This window comes from Zingiber officinale, chromosome 8A (assembly GCF_018446385.1).
Source record: "Zingiber officinale cultivar Zhangliang chromosome 8A, Zo_v1.1, whole genome shotgun sequence".
NCBI classification, from domain to species: Eukaryota; Viridiplantae; Streptophyta; class Magnoliopsida; order Zingiberales; family Zingiberaceae; genus Zingiber; species Zingiber officinale.
The window spans coordinates 77,956,669-77,976,838 of NC_056000.1; the positions used below are offsets into that span (position 1 = coordinate 77,956,669).

The window sequence follows — 20,170 nt, forward strand, 5'->3', positions numbered from 1 at the left end:
TTTGGAAGTAGTATGTCGAAATGGTATTTATTATAATTTGTTGTTCACAAAGGAAATGTGTTAGGTGAGTTTCAAGGTGAAGAACTTCACACAGTTTGCATTGCATTGTGTATGGTACGTAGAATTCCTTTTAAATATTCTTCATAGTTTGAAAATTGTCATGATTTGATTATAAACAAAACAATATTCTTAGTAGCTAGTAGGGGAGAGTAAAATGGAAATAAATTAAAGTTTTGTGAGATACTTGAAAAACTTCTAAAATTTGAAAAATAGCCTTTTAATATACATATAATAAAATTACTTCTTTCCCTTAACGGAGGATTGATTTAAGAATATTAAACTGATGGATTATCCGGATAAGTATTTTTAAATTTATTTTTTTAGCAAGTGAAAACAAACTTTTGTAGGCCAACTAAAAAACCTAAAATGTTTTTTTTTTCAAAAAAATATTTCTCGTTAATTTTTTTCTCAAAATATAACCAACCTAAAAAATATAATAATATTTCAATAACCATGGAACCATAATGGTCTACAGATTTCTCATTTTCTATATTCTGGAGGCCCTAAATTAATGATAACCGTGGTTCAATCCAGTCCGTCTATGGTTCGTTTGCTCAATTTTTATTGAACCACATAAGAAAGTTTCTAAAATATATAAATCAAATATCTAAATTTTAAAATTACTAAATCATCCACTCAATTTCATTTTTGCCTTTGTTATAATTGTAATAGTTAAATCGATTAATTTTTAAATTTTCAAAAAATAATTGATTCATATTTAATATAGTAAATTAAAATTATGTTTAAAAGTATAGATATAATCAGAAGAATTAGATCAATATATAGAAACTAATTACATATGGTCGAAATAACTTGAGAACTTGGAATGATATAAAAATCAATTCTTATGTATTTGTCTACTTCTCTTGATTATATTTATATTTTTAAATATCAATTTGACTTATTGTACTGAGAATGATGATTTTTTTGATCACGAATTAAATTTTTCAAATATATTCATATTAAAAAAATTATTGCTCTTAATATTATGAGTCAAATTAATATTTGATAGTATTTATATAATCAGAAGAATTAGACGAATATATAGAAATTGATTTCATATTATTCTAAGTTTTTTAGTCCATCAATCGATTTCAACTAAAATTAACGAATGGACCTAGAGTGCTTATAATGATATAAAATTAAATCCTATATATTCTCTCAAATATATAAATATACTTGTGATTTTTTAAATATAAAATTTATCAATTTTTTTTAAAAAATAATCTATTTAACTGTCGACTCAGACAAATAAAAGAGATAAAAATAAAATTGAATGCATTATTTAATAATTTTAAAGTTATGATTTAAATATTTCAGAAATTTTACGTAGTAAGATAAAAAGCTGCAATTTTTATCCGATTCTACCGGTCCGCCAGCTGAATTCTTATCCGGCGCCCGCTTCTCAGTTCTCCCAGGACTAACCACGGGCCCCACCGCCCGCAACTCCACCGTAACGCGACTCACGTTGCGCATTGACTGACTTCTTCCCGGATGCGAACCTATTTATATTGTTCACTTTAATTCCTAGCTCTCCCGTCCGGATAATCGCCCTTTTCTTCCCCTCTCCTCTCTCTCTCTCTCTCTCTCTCTTGCGGGCTCTCGCCGATCTTTCGCGAAAGTACGCCTTTCCCCCTCAAAACCTACTCGCATCGCGAATCCACGCCGAAATCGAATCCTCTTCTCTTTGATTGCTCGAGGACTCCGCTTGCCGCCTCCTAGTGTGACCGATCTGTGGGAATGGCCGCCAATGTCTCCGCCGTCTACATCCACGTAGTGGACGACGTTATCAGCAAGGTCCGGGAAGAGTTCATCAGCTACGGCGCCGGGGAGTCCGTGCTTAACGACCTTCAGGCGGTAATTTCCTTTTTTTTCTCTCTCTCTCCCTATATTGCCATTTAAGATATTTCTTCAACCTCCCTCTGTCTAGGGTTTGATGTTTACTCTTTTTGACAAGTTGCGATTGTTAGTCTCGTCTTTTGTGCACTTAATGTCATTCCTTTGGAGAGAATCCAGATGTGGGAGATGAGGATGATTCAGTGCGGCGCCATCAGCGGCAACATCGATCGGCCGGCTCTCCAGAAGAATGGTGCGCCGACTCCGGTGCATGATCTGAATGTTCCGTATGAGGGGCCGCTTGAGGAGTATGAGACTCCTACAGCAGAGATGCTTTTTCCACCGGTGAGATAGCTGCCTTGTGTTTTCAGCATTTAATTGTATATTTTAATGTCCCGCTTTCTATCGACTTGGTTTCCTGGCAGACTCCCCTGCAGACTCCCATCCAGACTCCTTTGCCTGGAACTGCTGAGACGGGAATGTACAACATACCCACAGGCCCTTCTGATTATGCTCCATCTCCAATTTCTGAGATCAGAAATAGCATTGATATGAAAGGTGGAGCTGGAAGGCCTAGTCCGTACATGGTATGCCTTCATAATATACTGACGATTTCATTCAGCTTGGGTTTTCTAAAACAAAGCGATTGAACTTTGGTTGAATTGTATTGCCTCGTTGGTGTAGCAACCACCTTCTCCTTGGATGAACCAACGACCTTTAGGAGTTGATGTTAATGTTGGTATGTTTAAATAATCGACCAATCTGAAGCTTTTATAGTATTATTTCTTTCATTCATATTACATGCCTAGAACCAATGGTCTTCATTGTTGTGCTCAGCTTATGTTGAAGGACGAGAAGAGCCCGATAGAGGAGCCTCTCATCAATCCTTAACTCATGTATTTGTTTCTTCACTTCTCATGTTCACCTCTATTTTGATTGTACAACTTTGCACATATTCTAGATATAAAAATTATTTCATGACCGCAAAGTGCTACTTTCATCCTTATTATTGTTGGCTTTTAGGTGCAGGATTTTTTTGTCAATCCCTCAGGGAAGCGTAAAAGGGATGACCATCCTTCTCGCTTAAACTCAAAAGGTTACATACCACAACAAGATGGCAGTGGTGATGTGATAATAGAATTCTCTTTACCTGAGGTATTTGCATTCTGAATTTTCATAATATTAAAACAAACATCTATTACCACTGTTTACACATCAATTTGTTGTACAACATCAATGTATTTTGCTTCAAGTGTTTGATGTTGCGATACAATTAGTTTTAATTGGCTATTATATATCGTGGAATAGCTTGCTAACTCCTCTAGTTATTACATTTAGCTAATTTTTGGTGATGGAACCTGTCATCTTTGACCTAAATATGTTGACATTTGGTGCTCTTAAGAATAATATCTTGTTAATTTAATACAGTAGTTACCATTCTATATTACATTTATCATTCATGTACCGTCATCTCAGCAAGGTTCCACTGAATTAGTGATATAGTTATGCACTTTATATGGAGAGCCTAACTTGACACTTCACATTGTTGTCAAAGATGTATCATCATGATTTTCAGTTGAAGTGACAAAGTTGGATTAAAATATTATATAACTTTGTGTGTGTGTGTGTGTGTGTGTGTGTGTGTGTGTGTGTGATCAATTGAAAAACATAATAAATATCAAGCAAAAAATTGAACAATCTTTAATAAAAAGTAAATCAGCAATTTCTGATTAGATCAATAAAAGAAATATAAAAAGATGATAAGTTAGCTGCATCCAGACCAAGAATAGTAAATGATTGAGAGGAAAGTTTAGAAGAGTGGAACTAATCGATTGTTCTCCCTCATCTCATGAACTCACAGAACCTTGCGTCCTTCATCACTGCCTTGAGATCCACTCCTGTTAGGAAGGGCGGGTTTAGATAGGAGTTTGGGGTAGAGATAGCTATTGTACTTTGTGTGAGAGATTGTGAGAGAGGAGTATACAATATATGATATGCTACATGCAAAAAAATGTATGCCCTAGAAAAATCGTGAAGATAATATAGCATAAGTTATATCCGGTAATAATACAGCCTATCCTAGCATAGATATATTTTGGAAGAAGTATCTAGATAACCAGTTAGATGAGTTTCAATTTATTGAAATTAACAATCTGAACGCCTATTGATTTGCCAATTAGTACAAAGTTGATTGTTCAGACCTTTCAATTCTTAGGTGCTGACATTGTGTCCATGAGTAGACATATTTCTGATATTCACAAGAAAGAGCAAATAATTTGAGCTGCCATTCCCATTCCCAATATTTCTTGTGTTCTCTAAGAAGAACCGCTTATATCTATCATGCCAATCTAGTTGCTCGAAAATGTAAATTGAGACCCACCAATGGTTTTGTAAAAATGTCAATTAACTTCAATGTGTTTTAATGTCAACCAACAAACCAAATGAGTTTTACCTTTCACCTAAAAGATAAAAATTACTTTTCTGTGGCAATCTTGTGTTGTTGGTCCTTAGCTTGTGAGAAACAATGTCAATCTGATATGCTGTACTTTTTAGCATATGAAGACTTAAAACCCCATGAGACCACTCCATGGAAGGAACAAAGCATGTTGTGTGTTTGTTTTCAAATGTCATGGTGATGGACTTTTTGTTCAGTAAATCTGCCTTGAGTTCTGTCTTTCCTTTTCTTTGCAACTGGGTTAGGCCAAAAGAGGTGATGATCAGTCATCAAGTAGATCAACTTTACCTAGAAATTCTATGTATTGACTTTTGAAGGTTTATCCTTTATTATCTCATTACAAGGATAGAACCTAATACGGTCCTTTGGTATTTATCTCCATTTGTGTATGCGCTGTGAGGTGCTACTGATCTATTGGCTTTAGAATGGATAATCTGTTGTCGTTCCCCTATTTCTTAAGTCTTCATTGTTGTATGACAACAAAATTTTCACATATCAAAGAAGCTATTAAACTCATCTATTTCGTTACATGACTTGGTGTTTTATGTTTAATTGATGTTTCTGCTATTTTTTATATCATTGTTTCGTTTTCTTCTGTATGTGTTAGAAGGCTTATTTAGTTATATTGATTCAGTAATGGATCCAACATGAAGTTTTGTTCCGTCAAAATAATGATAATTGGTGTCACTTATTCTTAAAAAATTGTAATTTTGTTAACAGAATAAAAAATATTATCCTATGTAACATGCATCTGAACGTGCTCTTCTGGTATTCGGAGTTTCACTTTAACTAGGTATTGGTGGGAGCTACAAGCTCCCTCAATATTTTCACCTGATACTATTATCTGTCTCTATTATTGTTTCAGAATGCAATAAGCCAATGCGAAAAGTCATCACTGATGCATGCTCAAGGAAATACTAAGTCCAAGTTCCTCTCCAACAAAGAAACAAAGGAGTCTCTGGTTCTTCCTCAGAGTGATGGAGTAAATGACGAATATGATGATGTATTCAACAAATCTACAATGAGTTATATAGTTCAATTCACTTTCCGTTTCCTCTTTATTTACTTTTTTTATGCTTTGTGTTTCAAAGTTGTTCCAGTTTCAAGGAGTATCGAGTGAAGACTACAATACACCGGGAGACAATGGTAATAGCACCCACATGGAACCATTCAACATACTGTATGAATTTCAGTCTCTTCCCAATGCTTACTTTTCATCTGCTTAGTTGAACTACGTAGTGCGACTCCTGTTGCTGGCACACCGAGGCCAAGTAGGAATGAAGTAGATGAAGATGAAGAGCCTCCTCTTAATGAGGATGATGACGATGATGACGAGCTGGATGATCTTGATCAAGAGGATGATGAGACGAACACTCAGCATTTAGTTCTAGCCCTTTTTGAAAAGGTAAATTCTTCTTTTGAAGATTTAATATCCTCGCTCAACATAATTGTGACTCATCCGAACAGGTGACAAGGACAAAGAGCAGATGGAAGTGCACTCTCAAGGATGGAATAATGCATCTCAAAAACAGGGATATTCTTTTCAACAAGGTGCCAACCAAGAATTCTCTCTTTTTTTTTTTTTTTGTCTTATCATCCACATGTCGCTTGTGTTTTTAATTCATTCCATCCCTTATCAACATCACTATCTTGCTCGGCAGGCCAATGGAGAGTTTGAATTTTGATTTCTTCACCTGTAGCCGCTCTGCTCTCAGATAATGGGTGTTCAGTCTCAACTAGGTTTTTACATGGGAGAGAACGATAAAAGCTAATTTACATGAGCTCTGGTTGCTTTAAATCCTTTAATTACTGGGACCTTGTAAAATTTGCATATTTTCTCCAGGAACAATCAGACAATCTGGTGTGCAGTGTCTAACTCTTTAAAGTGGCGAACAAGAACATAAAACTATTATTATATGCCCAACAACTGAAATTAGTTGATAAATTATGGATGAGGATTTAGTTGATGTTTTTCATTTTCTTCTTTAAGGAACAACACTATGTTGGCCTTTATCAGCATGATTTCCAGTTATCTTTTTGATATTGTGCCTCTTTATTCCTTTCCCTTTCATAATCGCTTTCATCATCTTCCCTGAGTTTTCTATCCAAATTTTTACTCTCTCACGAGTACGCCTGCATGATGGATGACATGCATATTTTATAGAGCATTTTATATGTTTATTCTTGAGCTTTCCTCTTAGATTCTTTCTCTTTGTATATTATTTTTTTATTTTATATGTTGCATCATGTTCATGTGTTTGTTAAACGACCATGTGCTTTTAGGGACAAACGGCGTGGTAAAGTTGTGACCTCTAAAAATTATGCACGATCTGTGTATTCATACGTAAACCTCCAAAAAGTAATTTTTTATTAAAAAAAACGATGTGCCTTATGGTTGGTAAATTGGGAAACGCAACGCATCGGATCAGGACGACTCTCGGGCGTATATTTCAAGGGGGCACAAACAAGTACCTACTCCAAATTGACATGATAATTTAAACATTGCTTTAACTCTAACTTCGCATGCAGAATCGAATAGGGAAGAAACAAAAACATTGACTGCAATTTTGGACTGCATACAAAATTCTACCTCATCCTCATTACATATTAGTCATCGCCAGAACATCTTCACACACAGAGCAAATGGAGCCGGAGCTCAACGGTGCAGCCGCCGAAGAGCAAGAACTAGGGTGGGGCAGATCTCTTCCTGTCCCAAGTGTGCAGGAGATTGTGAGGAAGGATCCCAACTGTGTTCCTGAAAGATACATCAGGGGCCAAATCAAAAGAGATGAAATCAGCGAACTTCCAGAACTCCACATCCCTGTGATCGACTTCTCCAAGCTTTCGGGAGGTGATGAAGCTGAGTTAAACAAACTGGATCTTGCATGCAAGGACTGGGGATTTTTCCAGGTCAGCTCAACATGATGATATTAGCCAATTTGCTAACTTGAATTGTTATCTTTTTACTCAAACCTCAGAAATGGCAGATTGTGCACCATGGAATATCAGAGGATGTTTTGTATAGGGTCAGGAATGCCATGGCTGCATTCTTTGATCTCCCGATCGAAGAGAAGAAGAGGTATGCAATGGCAGATAATGATCTGCAAGGTTATGGACAAGCATATGTGGTGTCTGCAGAGCAGAAGCTGGACTGGAACGATCTAGTTTATCTGATGACAGAGCCGATTAGGAGGAGAAGTTACAGATATTGGCCAACTACGGTACGAGACTTTAAGTACGCTCTTACTTAACTATTCTACTCTTTAAATTTTTATGTAAAATATATTTATCATTGCAAAAACTACTTCTTGTATATTATATTAATCACTCCCACAAACAAACAACTTAAGTTCATTGCTAACAGGGATGCTTTAACAACGTACTCAGACCAGGCGAAGAGAGTAGCAATGCAACTGCTTTCTCACCTCTCCTTACTCATGAACATGAATAGAGAAGGGTTGTTAAACTTACACGGCGAGATGGGTCTCGGCATGCGTCTTAATTATTACCCAGCTTGCTCCAGGCCTGATGAAGTTATGGGTGTTAGTCCACACTCTGATGGCAGCTCTATTACCATACTCTGGCAAGATGAAGACATTGCCGGTCTTCAAATTAAACATGAAGGCGAGTGGATCCCAGTGGAGCCGATTCCACACGCTCTCGTAGTAAACATTGGCGATGCCATTGAGGTATGCTTTAGACCTAAAAAATTTCAAACTCTGATAGTCAGACTTTAGTGTTTTTCAACTAAAAATGAACTAAAATGCTTGAATCATGAAAATTTTCTAACTAATAGGCATGGAGTAATGGAATATACCAGAGCATTGAACACAGGGCTGTGACAAATGAGAGGAAGAGCAGGATGAGTCTTGCAACTTTTGTTATCCCAGACGAGAATGCAGAGATTGGGCCTCTGCAACAGATGCTAGATGCCACTCTTCTGCCCAAGATGTATCGAAATGTTAAGTACCTGGACTACATAAGGTATACTTTAGCAAGAAAGATGGAAGGAAAAGCGCACACACATTTGCTGAAATTAGAACAAGAGTAGAAGAAACAAACATAATGGTCTTCTAGTCGAGTGAAGGTTGTATCTTTTAATCAAATAAAGTGCAAGTGGAAATGATGTAACATACATTGATAAAGAGGAAGGACAGGCAAAAGCTTATGTAAGCTCGAGAAACATCATTGTGCATAGTTTATAAGAGAAACATTAACTTCTAAAACACCATGATGATTGACTGAAACGTTAATTAAAAGTAACTAGGGAAACAGCACTAAGTGGATCAGTCCGCCACAGATTTCATTGCTCTTGGTGCGAACTATCTGCAGGCCCAGGGCCTAGCAGCAGTGGACTCGCTGCCTTCTTCTTATCATCAACTGAACTTGACTGCGGTCTATCAGCTGCCCAAGCACGAAGTGGAGGCTCAAAGACTTTGCTGGCAACATCAGGTGGAAGCTCGAGTGCATCTTCTCCTGGAAGTACTAGAAGGCCCTTGTCCCGGAGAGATGACGGTTCATTGTAGCATGTATTCCAAAGAGAATTGACGAGATGCCTCTCCTCCCTGGCTGCCCCTAGATCTTCAGCTGACATTGAACTGATGCTTTGGATACGGTCCTGGAGGACTTCCCGGAGCTTGTCTTCTTCGGCAAAGGCAGTGCTGCTACCTGAGGTCCTATCCCGAGCCAGCTCTAGCAGGCCTCCCAGCGCAGCTTCTCGCACATCCGAGTCATTGCTGGAGGCTAGGTGCATCATTAGCCGTGGAAATCCGAGTTCTGAAACAACACTGCAATCTGCATTGTTCTCCCGAAGAAGGTAGTTGATCAAGTTGAGCGCTTTCCTGTAAAATGACAAGGGGGTCAAAATCTAGAAGATGAGAAGATGATAGCAAACAAAGCATCCAATGGCATCAGCATGAGAAAGAACCTTTGAAATCTGATATTCTCTGAACCTAGTGCATTTCTGAGCCCAGCATAACCATTTGCTATTCGGAATGCATTAATTCCTTCCTTGTTGTTCCGAATCAAAGCTATATAAATAAACACAGAGAAAATAAGAAAAAGAATATTTCCATAGTATTAACCTGTAGAATTTAGCTGAGTTTTTTTATGATAGTGAAACATAGCTTAGCAAAAGAAACTTACAAGATATTGCACCAAGGGCTTTTGTGCGAACAGTTATATCAGGATCTGAAACAAAATTTGACAGGAGAGGTTCAAGACCACTGGCTTCCATTACAAGTTGCTGACTGCGAGGATTGTTCTGCACAATGGTAGTTACAACATCTGCAGCCTTTGCCCGAATACTAGCATCAGAGTTTTTAAGGTAACCAAGCAGAGGGACTAAGCCACCGATGGAGTGGAGGTCTGGCATATCAGGGCAAACATTATAAGTCATCAACAAGCAATAAACACAAATTTCAAACTAGAAGACTGCAATCCATAGCTGCTTTTGCAGAATCTAAAATAATTATGTTAGTAAAACAGTAAAGCCAATAAAAATGGTTAAGCACAAAGGGATTAATTCTAAAGCATGAACCAGAGCTTGAAAATATATAAAACCAAAGGAATGATATGGTCAAAACCGAATTCAAAAAAGTTGATCTTTCATTCAGCTACAGCAAAGTCTTTCTATGGACTACTTTTATCAACCATCCTTATCGATAAACCAAGTCCGACTAGTATTGCCTAACCAGAGAACTCCAAATCACGAAAACCAAGAAGATTAGCTCAACTTGAAAAACAAATGACGACTTACTTTTCCTCATTAGAAATTTAAAATAGGAGGTGCACAGAGCCAAAGCAACAATCTTCAACAAAGAATTCATTGGTACAAAAAGAAGAAGTTCATAGACTAGTCTATGGACAAGAATCAGTGATGAAGCCAAATGTGAGCTAACTGGGTCAATTGAACCAGAGAGAAAATATACTTAAAACCCATAAAATTCATATATTTCACACCGCACATTACAAAGGCGTATTGATGATTGATAAAATATTTGAATGATCCTTAGAAAATATTTGATTAATAAAATATTTCACACCATACAATTGCTCATTATATATTTAAATATCTCTTAAAATTTGATCACATATATTGCATTCACTTTATAATTTTTGGCTTCTGCCATTGATAAGAACAAACTATTTGTAATGATGACTTAAAACATATATTCCTGCACTTTGGAGCTCTGAAGATTGAACTTTTTCAATAGAAAACACTACGAAGTATATTAAAGGCATATCAATATATCATAGATGAATAGGCTTAAAAACTGCAAGCAACTACCATTCGTTGATGACTCACACATAGATATTTAGTTATATTTCAGAGTTTTGACATAACCGAACTTAACCAATGCAAATGAATTTGTACAACTGAAAACATGACAGAAAACATTTTAGAAGGAAAAAAAAGGACAATAGCACTAACCATTTGCCATATCAATAGATTCAACATGCTCTTGAAGCTCATCCAACATATCTGCAACAACAAAAGATGATACAAGGAATTAGCATGCCAAAAAAAACAATACTGCAGTGAGAAGAGGAAAATATTTTGTTTTCATGCACCTACTGTGTATATAACATGTATTGTAGATAGAAAACTAATCAGGGAAAAGTATAGAGAGTATATGCTAACAAAATCATGCTTTGTTTGATAAGATAATCAATTGACTTAATAATTAAAGATGATGGTTCAGTTTGCCTGGAATCTATAAATAGAGAAATTGGATGAGTAATGGATGGGATCTAGATTACATACAACCAAGGAGGGTGAGCAACTAAGCATTTGATTATGACACTATATTTTGTTTATTTCTTAATGTTAAATTATTCATTCTCTTCGCTAAGCTTGATTATGCCAACCCATGTTAAATTCTTTGTGGCTGTTCAGCATTTGTTTTCAGCATCATTTAAGGTTGGGGATCTCAAGTTCCCAGTACATTCTTAGTTGCTTCACAAGAAAATAGAAGAAAAAATAGCCATAACATGAGAGCAAACATCAACAGGAAAGCCGTTTAGAAATAATACAAAACTTTGTAATGGCCAACAGGAAAGGAAAAAAAAATCCCTTTGGAAGATACAGGCCAATGCCCTGAAAATCCAAGGGTTCCTCTGGATGAATCCAAAGCGAGAATGCCAACTTAGCAGTTAAAAAATGTAAAAGGATCGGCTTTAAATCCATAACATGCTGGTTTCACCTTACAAAAAACAACATGAAGATTTGTGGCTATCGAATCGCATGCAGTGTGCATCATAGCTTTGTTAACATACAAAGATGCTCCAAAAGCTTACCTACTATATCACACGGCTTGATGCCTTGCGCATCTAGAACATCCCCCGGGGTTTTCATGACAAGGGTGATTTCTTTCATCCTTTTAACTACGTCGACTGTCTGCGCTTGCATGGCTTCCATGAACCACTTCCTATCCTCCTCACTGACCAATTATGGAAACAGTACGAAAATATTAGTGAAGACAAAATCAATCACCTTTGTGCCAAAGAAAAAGGATGATTTTGTATAATGCATCAAAATCATTCCTACATAGATATATATCAAGGATCTACCGGATGATCAAAATCCAACTCTAAAACGTAAGTCGTAGCAATTCGAAGAATGATCAACTCAAAGGAAATGATAAATACCTCAAGTTTCGAGCAGGGCGCGTCCCATCCGCGTGCGAGAGGCTCCATTTAAGCAATCCATCCCACTTCACGCCGTCGCCCGCCATGATTCCTCCTCTCGATGCAGGAAACAGAAGCAAAGCACAAAATCTCAGTACGATCTCGCACAAATGAAATCAAAATACTTCCTCGGAACCGAAATCAAAGCCTCCTTTTATAGCTGCGCCAAATGACAGCAGAGCTCGAGAACACAGACCCGATCGTCCCTTCTCGAAAGCACGGGAAGGAAGTAGAATGGCTTAGGGTTTGACCCAAATCGTTGAGCTCCGCCTCAATTTTGGGGCTTGATTGGACCTTGTTCATTAAAGCCCGGCCCAACAAACATTCCGGACTCAAATTTATATGTAAAACCCGAATCCGCTAACCCAAAATCCTCAATCCATTGACAAACACTACGCATAAATCCAAATTAAATAAGTGGGAGCCACTCAAATAGATTTGGTCCTTATCCCTATCCTTTGAAGAAGATCTCGGTGCCAGCGGTAGAACGGCGGCTCAATTTCTCATGTATGATGGACTTTCAAATAAACAATTGATCTAAAATACTGGATTGATGGACAGCTCCTATGAGTAGGATGGTCAATAGAAAATTTCTATACAATTAAATTGACGATCGACCAAATTAATCCTATAAGTTGGATGACAATTAAAAAATACAAAAGAAGAGCCCATTAAATAAGCTTGACGTATTTAAATATTAAAGTAGTTGAATAAATTCTGAAATTTTATCTTTCGAAGTCATCTGGTATTGTAATTAAAATTATATTATAAAATTAATTTTTTTATTTATACAGTTTTAAAGTTATTATATAATGTAATATAATTTAGATTATAAAAATTAACAAATGTAATCTGATTATATTATGAAATCATCGTTTAACTAAAATTTAAATGTCAAATATATTCTTAATTTATTTTTGATATCAATCGATCATCGACGATCCCTTTCGTCGCTACTGCCACTGGTCGTCGGTTGGTCGCCGTTGGTCATCACGTCGTTGGTTGTTGGTCGTCGATCGAATGTTGTCACTGGTTGTCGGCTGGTCACCATCGACCTCCTCCGGGCACCGCCATCGACCACGACCGTCGACCACCGCCTTCAGTAGAGGTACAGCGCTAGTGACGACTTTCGATAGAGGTCGCAGGATATTTTTATCATTTTATAATAATACAAACTATATCACTTATAAAAAATATTAAACATAAAATAAAAGAATATGATCATTTGTAATAAAAAAAATTACATATATTATATTACCAAATATAACAATATAATCGAGATTATATTATATGATATTATAAAATTTATTACTTAATTGTATTATCCTAACTAAACGTAGTCATAAAGTTTACATTAAAAAATAATTGCATCCGTTAAATATTTCCATTTTAAAAATGCAAAATGTTAAAAAATGCTTTTTAAAAAAAGAAAATTGCTATAAAACATTGTCAACGTGCCTAAAGAGTCAAGGTGACAAGTTTGACGGCGTCAATCAAAGTCAAAATACACGTTCATACGGCTACTTGGTCTGCGATGGGGAAGAATCCAACGCGGTTGGCGGCTCCTGCAATCGATGGTTCCCGGATCGAGCGCGTTATAAAAGTATAAATTTCTTTCTGCAAATCGCCGAATCAAGTTGGTTCTTGTCCTCCGCAGCCGCAGCCGCAGCCGCAGCCGCTGCCGCACTGATCTGCAAATCACCGATTCGGGCGTCGAAGATTCAGATCGCGAATCGGTCAGGAACTTGGTGGATATTGTTCTGGAATTTGAAAGTTTGGATTTTGAGTTGGTAGATCGTGTGCTTCGTTGAATCAAGGAGGGATTTGTCTGAAAGATCAAATTTTTAGGGTTTTGGGTTCCGAATTTGGACGAAAAATCCGAGTTTCTTTTTTCGCTGTTGCTTATTTGATGTCTTCTTCCATGGCGACGCCATCTTCTTACTGGTGCTACCGCTGTAGTCGTCTGGTCCTGTTGCAGCCGCAGGATGCCATCGTCTGCCCCAACTGCGACGGCGGTTTCCTCGAGCAGATCGACTCGCCGCCTAACCGATTTCACTCTCGCGCAGAAAGCCGACAACGCCGCCGCCGCCGCCACGCCACTGCATCATCGCCTGATTCTCACGAAGGCGGCGACGTTGGAGCCCTCGAGGCCGATCGCTCTCATGAGCCTTCAGATCTCCGCCGCCACCGCCATCGCCACCGAAGAACCTCCGCCAGCGGCCGTTCGCCCTTTAATCCGGTGATCCTCCTCCGCAACCCGTCTCGCGGCGGCACCAGCTTCGAGCTGTACCACGACGACGGCACCGGGTCCGGTCTCCGTCCGTTGCCGGAAACTATTTCGGACCGCCTGATGCGCTCCGGCTTCGACCGTCTGCTCGACCATATCGGACAGATCGACCTCGCCGGACTCGGCCTTGCGAGGGGATGCGACAATCCCCCGGCATCGAAGGCCGCCATTGAGTCGATGCCCACCGTGGATATCGTCGCCGAACACCTCGCCAACGAGTGTCATTGTGCCATCTGCATGGATCCCTTCGAGCTCGAGACGAAGGCCCGGGAGATGCCCTGCAAACACATCTACCATCAAGATTGCATCTTGCCATGGCTATCACTCCACAACTCCTGCCCTGTCTGTCGCCATGAGATGCAAGCGGCAAAAGACGATGAGCCGGCAGCCACCGCCGAGAGCGAGGAGGAGGAGACGGTGGGGCTGACGATATGGAGGCTACCCGGCGGCGGGTTCGCCGTGGGGAGGTTCTCAGGGGGGAGGCGAGCCGCAGAGCAGCAGCTTCCCGCAGCATCCTCAGAGATGGACGGGGCATTCAACAACAGGGGAGCATCCATGAGCGAACCACGGCCTGCAACGCCGCAGAGAGGCAGAAGAATTCGCCGGGCAGTTTACACTTTCTTCTCATACTTTGGGCTCTCATGCAATTAATTGATTGCAGTGTTTTTTAGTGTCACGTTAGTTTAAAAATTTTATATATCTTATTGTTTTCTTTGTTTCTCATAATTATGAGTGTGTCTAGGTTTAGCAGTAATAGAATAGAGGTCATTGTTCATCACCATGTAAAACATAAGATCAAACAAAAGAACAGACTCTCATCTCAATTCTAAAACAAATGCAAGTTTGCTCATCAGCACGGGCAATGGAGGTTCCACTGCACAAAGAGTACATATAAAGGTATACAATGGTCAGGAACAACCAAGATCATGGCAAAATTTATTTGGAAACCTCCATTTTTCTGTTGATTTCTAAAACAATGAAGCATGAGCAAACCATCCTATTACATACTAAGCATCTTCTGCGTGTAGAAAAAAGTAGATGTAAGAACTCTCCATCTTCCTGTAGTTATCAACAGCAACACTGTTTGATGCCTTCTTTGTCAGCAAAGATTTGTCTCTGGTATCCATTGATTGCATCGACTCTAGCCATGAAAATAACAATAATCTACATGTTGGTTAAAGAAATAAAGGAGCAGCATAATCTTTGTTGCAATGAATTACCTCATCAGGATTTAGTTGAAATGAATCAGGAAGAAAGTCGCCTTCCTCAGCTCAACTTGATAGAAATCTCAAAAAATGATGCTATGTTCCCTTAGGCTTCCATGCCGATATCGCATAAATGATCCTTCCCTTCCATCCCTGTATCAGCCATCCATTGTCTTCATCGATGACAAAGTCCTTGTGATAGCTGCCTTTCACTTTGTCCTTTGCTTTCTTCATTATGTCTGGGTCCAGAGGGCGCTGCTCGAACCCGGCCCGGATATTCCTGACCTGCCACTGCTTGTAAGTCTCCGGTCTCTCAACTCTTTCTGAGCCTTCACATGCTATAACATTAAGAGCCTCGCGACCAAAGAGATCCCTCTCGATCAATGACCTCTGGTCGTCATCTCGTGGCACGTTAGCTTCAAGCATGTCAAACAAAGCGGAGTAATGGAACAATGCCTCACGGAATCTAGTCACAAAGAATGGGGCACTGTAGGATCCGTTCACTACTCCATGAATGAAAACATCAGGGTTCATCTTCCGTATTGTGTTGAGAACCCTATTCCTCGGGCTGTCTACAACTACAGTCTCATCGATGAGATTCCTGAAGCGGTACAGACAATTGACTGCTACCACCTCATCTTCAGCAATGTGTAGATCCTCTGCTCGAATGGCTTCCCATCTAGAAGCAATGGCCTGATACTCGAAAGGAACATTAAAACTTTTCGCATAATCTGCCAGCCTCCTACCCGTCTCTTCAATTCGCTCTGTGGGTCGAAAACCTGGCTGGGGCACATCAATACCTGTGATCCGCAGTTTAGGTGGGCCACCTTCCCTAGCTGATAGACGTTGGATAAGACATGGCCACTGAAACCCGAAATAGATGCCAAAATCAATGATGTGCACCTTGGAGGCCTTTTGTGCCAGATTGAGTATTGTCTGGTTGGAGAAAAAGTGTGAGATTCTCTTGAAGGGACAAGCTGCAAGATACAAATGATAAGCCTTCAACACATCAGTTGCGGTCGCCCTTTTAGCAACTAGAGCCTTGTAAATCTGACTTCCAGTGCCTGCCAGACGAGCTTCAAGACCGTCTGCAAAAAACTGTGCCAGCCTTTGTGATCCATCCCCAGTTGGAGAAGAATGCTGTCTGATTTGCTTCAATAATTCATAAGCAGTTCGTCGGTCATCAGCTGCCACTGCTTGAGCGCAGAGAATCAGAAGAGTTCTGAGATCCACTACCTCTTTCTTGGTATGTTTCTTTCCTCGCGACTTGCCACCGGTTGAAGCCTTTGTCAAACCATTCTGGGTATTTCTACTTGCTTCATTCTGCATTGCCTCACGCAAATCAGACATCTTCTTAGAGCACTTATCACCGCAGCCTAGCAATATCATATCAAAGATTTCTGATCTAACCTCCCCTTCATAGAAAACAGCCGATTGCTTACTGCTCCTGCCCTCTACCAAATCCAACTCCTCTCTGTTTGTACTCTTACGAACTCTAGAACTATTGGTCAAAGGGTCTTTCTCCTCTGCTTCTTCCTTGAGGTCAAACAGCCTTCCATCTCTCGCTGACATTCGAGATGCTGAGCCACCATTAGACTGTAAGCTGATCCCCAACTTATCATTGCTAGGGAGAAACTTTTGTGCTTCTTCAACTCCTCTCTTGAAATGCCAAGCAGGAGTGCTTTGAAAAAACAAACTAGGAGATAAAGCAACATGATTAAAGCGCTCCTCAAAACTAATTGACATGTTAGAAGAGCTCGATGGAGTCCGAGGAGAATAATCAACAGATCCCCGATGAGAACTAGACTGTTGGTAATCTGAGGAGTCACTTACAGAGCTACTGTCCACAATCCCACTGCTGCTACCACTGTAGAAATTCTTGAACCGATCATTGCTTCTGCCATTGGCGCTGGAAGGAATGTGGTCAATGTCAAGCGACAGTTGATAAGGAGCCGGCGGGTACTTCTGGCCAAGTATATCATAGAAGGGCTTCTCTGCAGCTCGAATGGCTGACTCTTCCTTGTGTGAGCTAACTTTTTCATCTATATCCTCCTCCATTAGCATCCGGCTGATGTAGTTAAGCGCCATATCAGAGTAGAAGATGTCACCATCCTCTGTGCTTTCACACTCAGAGCTTACACAAACATTAGACGTGGGATTGCTAATTTGGATGATCCCAGAGGAGAATTGCGGAATACCAACATAATTACTATGATTCATAGTAGTTTGGGATTCTCCTAACTCTAGAGCTCGGAAAATATTTTGATCCGAATAAGAATCATCGTAGCACAATCCGCTCATCATGCCAGACAGCTCACGGAGTCCAGAATCCATAACCATTGAATCAGAGTTCTGCTACACTTCAACCTTTCACCGAATTAACAGCTATCACAGTTCAAACACGAAGATAACCTAATATTAGTCCACCTCGGCACTTTTCTAATCAGATCTTCGACATTGATAACGAACTGACCAAAGGAAAGAAAGAATAAAACGAAATCAGAACACGAACATTAAAAGTCTAACCTTTGCGTTTACACAAACAAAACAAAACAAAATGAGCCGGAAAGAACAATTCAGACTAAACTGCACAAAACAAAAACCTACACATGCTTGAATCGATGTATTCCAGCACCAAAAATTCCAAGAAAGGTCGAAAGGAGGCAACTTTTTCTCGATCAAACAAAGAAAACAAAAAAGTATGTGAACGAATCGAACAGACAGATCGACAACCGCAATGAAATCAATCTAGAAAGGAAATCAGCCGAGGAACAGGAAGGGGCGAAAGCTGACCTTATCGAAACCCTAGTAGCGATGGCGGGAGAACCAGCAACCCCGAGCCCCAGCGCAAAAGGCGAAGCGGAAGGAGATGGAAAGCGAGGCGGTGGTCATGAGAAAGAGTGGAGTGTGGACTCCCGATTGCGGCTTTTGGTCCACCTTCCTCCTCTTGTCGCCTGCGGTATAATTTATTACTTCCCTCCCTTAAAGGCAACTCTTTCCCGTCGAGGTAAATAAAATTATTTTTCAGAAAAATAAATTTTAAAAAAATATTATTAAATAATTCAATTAAAAACTCAAATTCCCGAGGCATCTTCTCGGGACGTGGATCTGGCTACGTGGTCGCATCCCGACCGTCGGTCTCTGGAGCTTCTAGTTCGGGAGCCGGCAAGCGAGGCGGAGATATCACGTGGCGGATCGATTGCAGGACGCGGCGGCCGAGAACACGCGGCGTGGCGTGGGGGATGACGAGTTCCGGCTGCTCGGATCCGATGCAGCGGCGGGGGTACGGACAAACCGAGAGACGGTGCGACCGCTGTCCGATGCGCGACGCGTGGCGGGGCTAGACGATGGTCCGGTCAAGCCACGCGGGTCGCGTCAAGTAATCGGACGGGTCTTCTATCGACCGACAGTATATTTTGTATATTTCAAAAAAAAAGTCCAAAAATAAAGAAAAAGGACAATTTCTCATTATAAATCGCTTGGTGCGTTGCATCTGATCGCAATACTTTCTAAAAATAAATAAGAATATGGGCAATAAGTTAAATGGAGTAGTACACTCGTGATTGGGCAATGCGTGAGGTTGAGTAAGTGGGGGTCACCCGCCCCGCTCCACGTCACCTCGTTCACGTTGCGGTCAAATTGCACAGTCGCCCCGCCTCGTCGCTCATCATTAATTAATCCATCAGACTCCGCACGCATCTTAAGAGAAATGTACGGATCAAAAATATTCCAATACCCCTTTTTATTATAAAATTATATACGAAATGATTCCACATGTTTGCCATGTTAGCTAGTCTTGGTTGATAAGGACATGTGTTGGTATCTTTTAGGTGTGCATATCAATCACTTTGTGAAGAATTATCACTTTTAATCACTTAATAAAAAAATATTTTTAATTTTTTTTAATAAGCCTCTGGGCATGTAAAAAATAAGAAAACTAAGTATCCCTTTGTAAAATTTGTTGAAAATAAATAAGCTATTATCGAAAATTTACGAAATATTAATTAAATTTTAATTATACTAAATTAAATTTAATTTACAGTCGAAATGAACAGATAATCTTAAAATGTTAGTAGGGATTGGTTTCTGTTATGTGTCGAAGAGTAGACTGAGTCACCGAGCGAGCTGATTAGCCGAATAGCAGGTCTATATTGCCGAGCGAGTAGGTCAGTTGAGCTGTAGGTCTACGTTGTAGAGCGACAGGTCTAAGTTGCAGAGCGACAGAGCGCATAAATTTGTGTTGCAGAGCGACAGGTCTGCGTTATAAAATGACAGGTCTGTGTTGCAGAGCGACAGAGCGGGCAGATTTATGTTGCAGAGCGATAAGTCTGGCAGATCTGCATGCGGAGCGGCAAGTCTGACAGATCTGCATTGCAAAGTGACAGATTGGCTGAGAAGCAGGTTTAGGAGTAGACTGAGCGAGGTCGGTTGGGAGAGCAAACAGGCAGGTCAAGACGGTTCAGGCCGGGCAAATATACCGAGCTGAGAGGTTGACCTAGCAAGTGGTCGGTCGGGTTTTGAGCTGCACCGAGGTCTGCGACTGCGATTGACGTAGTTTCCTTAAAACAGATTCATCTACCTCCGGCTGTGCTTTGAGGCTTACTATGGTCGTGTGTTTCCCAGGATACAACGGTTGAC

The 20,170-nt window shown here is 39.8% G+C and overlaps 5 protein-coding genes across 7 annotated transcripts; 3 read left to right on the forward strand and 2 right to left on the reverse strand.

Annotated features, from left to right (window-relative positions):
- Positions 1–1,597: 1,597 nt before the first annotated feature.
- LOC122009641 (transcription initiation factor IIA large subunit-like) lies at positions 1,598–6,318 on the forward strand. 2 transcript variants are annotated; one of them, XM_042565887.1, is made up of 11 exons: positions 1,598–1,917; positions 2,077–2,241; positions 2,322–2,483; positions 2,581–2,635; positions 2,734–2,792; positions 2,926–3,051; positions 5,217–5,354; positions 5,443–5,497; positions 5,578–5,756; positions 5,819–5,902; positions 6,013–6,318. In XM_042565887.1, exons 1-11 carry the CDS (start codon positions 1,801–1,803, stop codon positions 6,034–6,036), a joined length of 1,164 nt encoding a protein of 387 aa, XP_042421821.1. In that variant the 5' UTR covers positions 1,598–1,800; the 3' UTR covers positions 6,037–6,318. The 2 variants fall into 2 exon arrangements, with proteins under 2 accessions (XP_042421821.1, XP_042421820.1); XM_042565886.1 differs by having other exon boundaries at positions 1,599–1,917; positions 2,920–3,051.
- A 128-nt stretch (positions 6,319–6,446) lies between these two features.
- LOC122009643 (protein SRG1-like) lies at positions 6,447–8,403 on the forward strand. Its single transcript, XM_042565889.1, has 4 exons — positions 6,447–7,261; positions 7,339–7,586; positions 7,716–8,040; positions 8,148–8,403. The coding sequence occupies exons 1-4, from the start codon at positions 6,995–6,997 to the stop codon at positions 8,400–8,402; spliced, it is 1,095 nt and encodes a 364-aa protein (XP_042421823.1). The 5' UTR covers positions 6,447–6,994; the 3' UTR covers position 8,403.
- A 59-nt stretch (positions 8,404–8,462) lies between these two features.
- On the reverse strand, positions 8,463–12,291 carry LOC122009642. Its single transcript, XM_042565888.1, has 6 exons — positions 12,002–12,291; positions 11,651–11,793; positions 10,785–10,835; positions 9,497–9,718; positions 9,279–9,381; positions 8,463–9,192 (listed from the first exon to the last, which is right to left on the reverse strand). Exons 1-6 carry the CDS (start codon positions 12,085–12,087, stop codon positions 8,655–8,657), a joined length of 1,143 nt encoding a protein of 380 aa, XP_042421822.1. The 5' UTR covers positions 12,088–12,291; the 3' UTR covers positions 8,463–8,654.
- A 1,358-nt stretch (positions 12,292–13,649) lies between these two features.
- LOC122009645 (probable E3 ubiquitin-protein ligase RHC2A) lies at positions 13,650–15,102 on the forward strand. Its single transcript, XM_042565892.1, has one exon. The coding sequence runs from the start codon at positions 13,950–13,952 to the stop codon at positions 14,976–14,978; it is 1,029 nt and encodes a 342-aa protein (XP_042421826.1). The 5' UTR covers positions 13,650–13,949; the 3' UTR covers positions 14,979–15,102.
- Positions 15,103–15,147: 45 nt separating this feature from the next.
- LOC122009644 (scarecrow-like protein 9) lies at positions 15,148–18,502 on the reverse strand. 2 transcript variants are annotated; one of them, XM_042565891.1, is made up of 3 exons: positions 18,326–18,502; positions 15,548–18,000; positions 15,148–15,468 (listed from the first exon to the last, which is right to left on the reverse strand). In XM_042565891.1, the coding sequence occupies exon 2, from the start codon at positions 17,870–17,872 to the stop codon at positions 15,629–15,631; it is 2,244 nt and encodes a 747-aa protein (XP_042421825.1). In that variant the 5' UTR covers positions 17,873–18,000; positions 18,326–18,502; the 3' UTR covers positions 15,148–15,468; positions 15,548–15,628. The 2 variants fall into 2 exon arrangements, with proteins under 2 accessions (XP_042421825.1, XP_042421824.1); XM_042565890.1 differs by having other exon boundaries at positions 15,548–17,917; positions 18,326–18,501.
- Between the last annotated feature and the right edge of the window lie 1,668 nt (positions 18,503–20,170).

Excerpts from the sequence above, each read along its gene's own strand:
- LOC122009641 (XM_042565886.1), top strand. The coding sequence starts at position 1,801 with ATGGCCGCCAATGTCTCCGCCGTCTACATCCACGTAGTGGACGACGTT. Across the intron at positions 2,636-2,733 it reads AGGAGTTGATGTTAATGTTG|CTTATGTTGAAGGACGAGAA; the intron begins GTATGTTTAAAT and ends TGTTGTGCTCAG. Across the intron at positions 5,757-5,818 it reads TTCTAGCCCTTTTTGAAAAG|GTGACAAGGACAAAGAGCAG; the intron begins GTAAATTCTTCT and ends TCATCCGAACAG.
- LOC122009643 (XM_042565889.1), top strand. The coding sequence starts at position 6,995 with ATGGAGCCGGAGCTCAACGGTGCAGCCGCCGAAGAGCAAGAACTAGGG. Across the intron at positions 7,262-7,338 it reads AGGACTGGGGATTTTTCCAG|ATTGTGCACCATGGAATATC; the intron begins GTCAGCTCAACA and ends CAGAAATGGCAG. Across the intron at positions 7,587-7,715 it reads ACTACGGTACGAGACTTTAA|GGATGCTTTAACAACGTACT; the intron begins GTACGCTCTTAC and ends CATTGCTAACAG.
- LOC122009642 (XM_042565888.1), bottom strand. The coding sequence starts at position 12,087 with ATGGCGGGCGACGGCGTGAAGTGGGATGGATTGCTTAAATGGAGCCTC. Across the intron at positions 11,794-12,001 it reads CGCCCTGCTCGAAACTTGAG|TGAGGAGGATAGGAAGTGGT; the intron begins GTATTTATCATT and ends ATAATTGGTCAG. Across the intron at positions 9,382-9,496 it reads AGCCCTTGGTGCAATATCTT|CTTTGATTCGGAACAACAAG; the intron begins GTAAGTTTCTTT and ends TTATTTATATAG.
- LOC122009645 (XM_042565892.1), top strand. The coding sequence starts at position 13,950 with ATGTCTTCTTCCATGGCGACGCCATCTTCTTACTGGTGCTACCGCTGT.
- LOC122009644 (XM_042565891.1), bottom strand. The coding sequence starts at position 17,872 with ATGGTTATGGATTCTGGACTCCGTGAGCTGTCTGGCATGATGAGCGGA.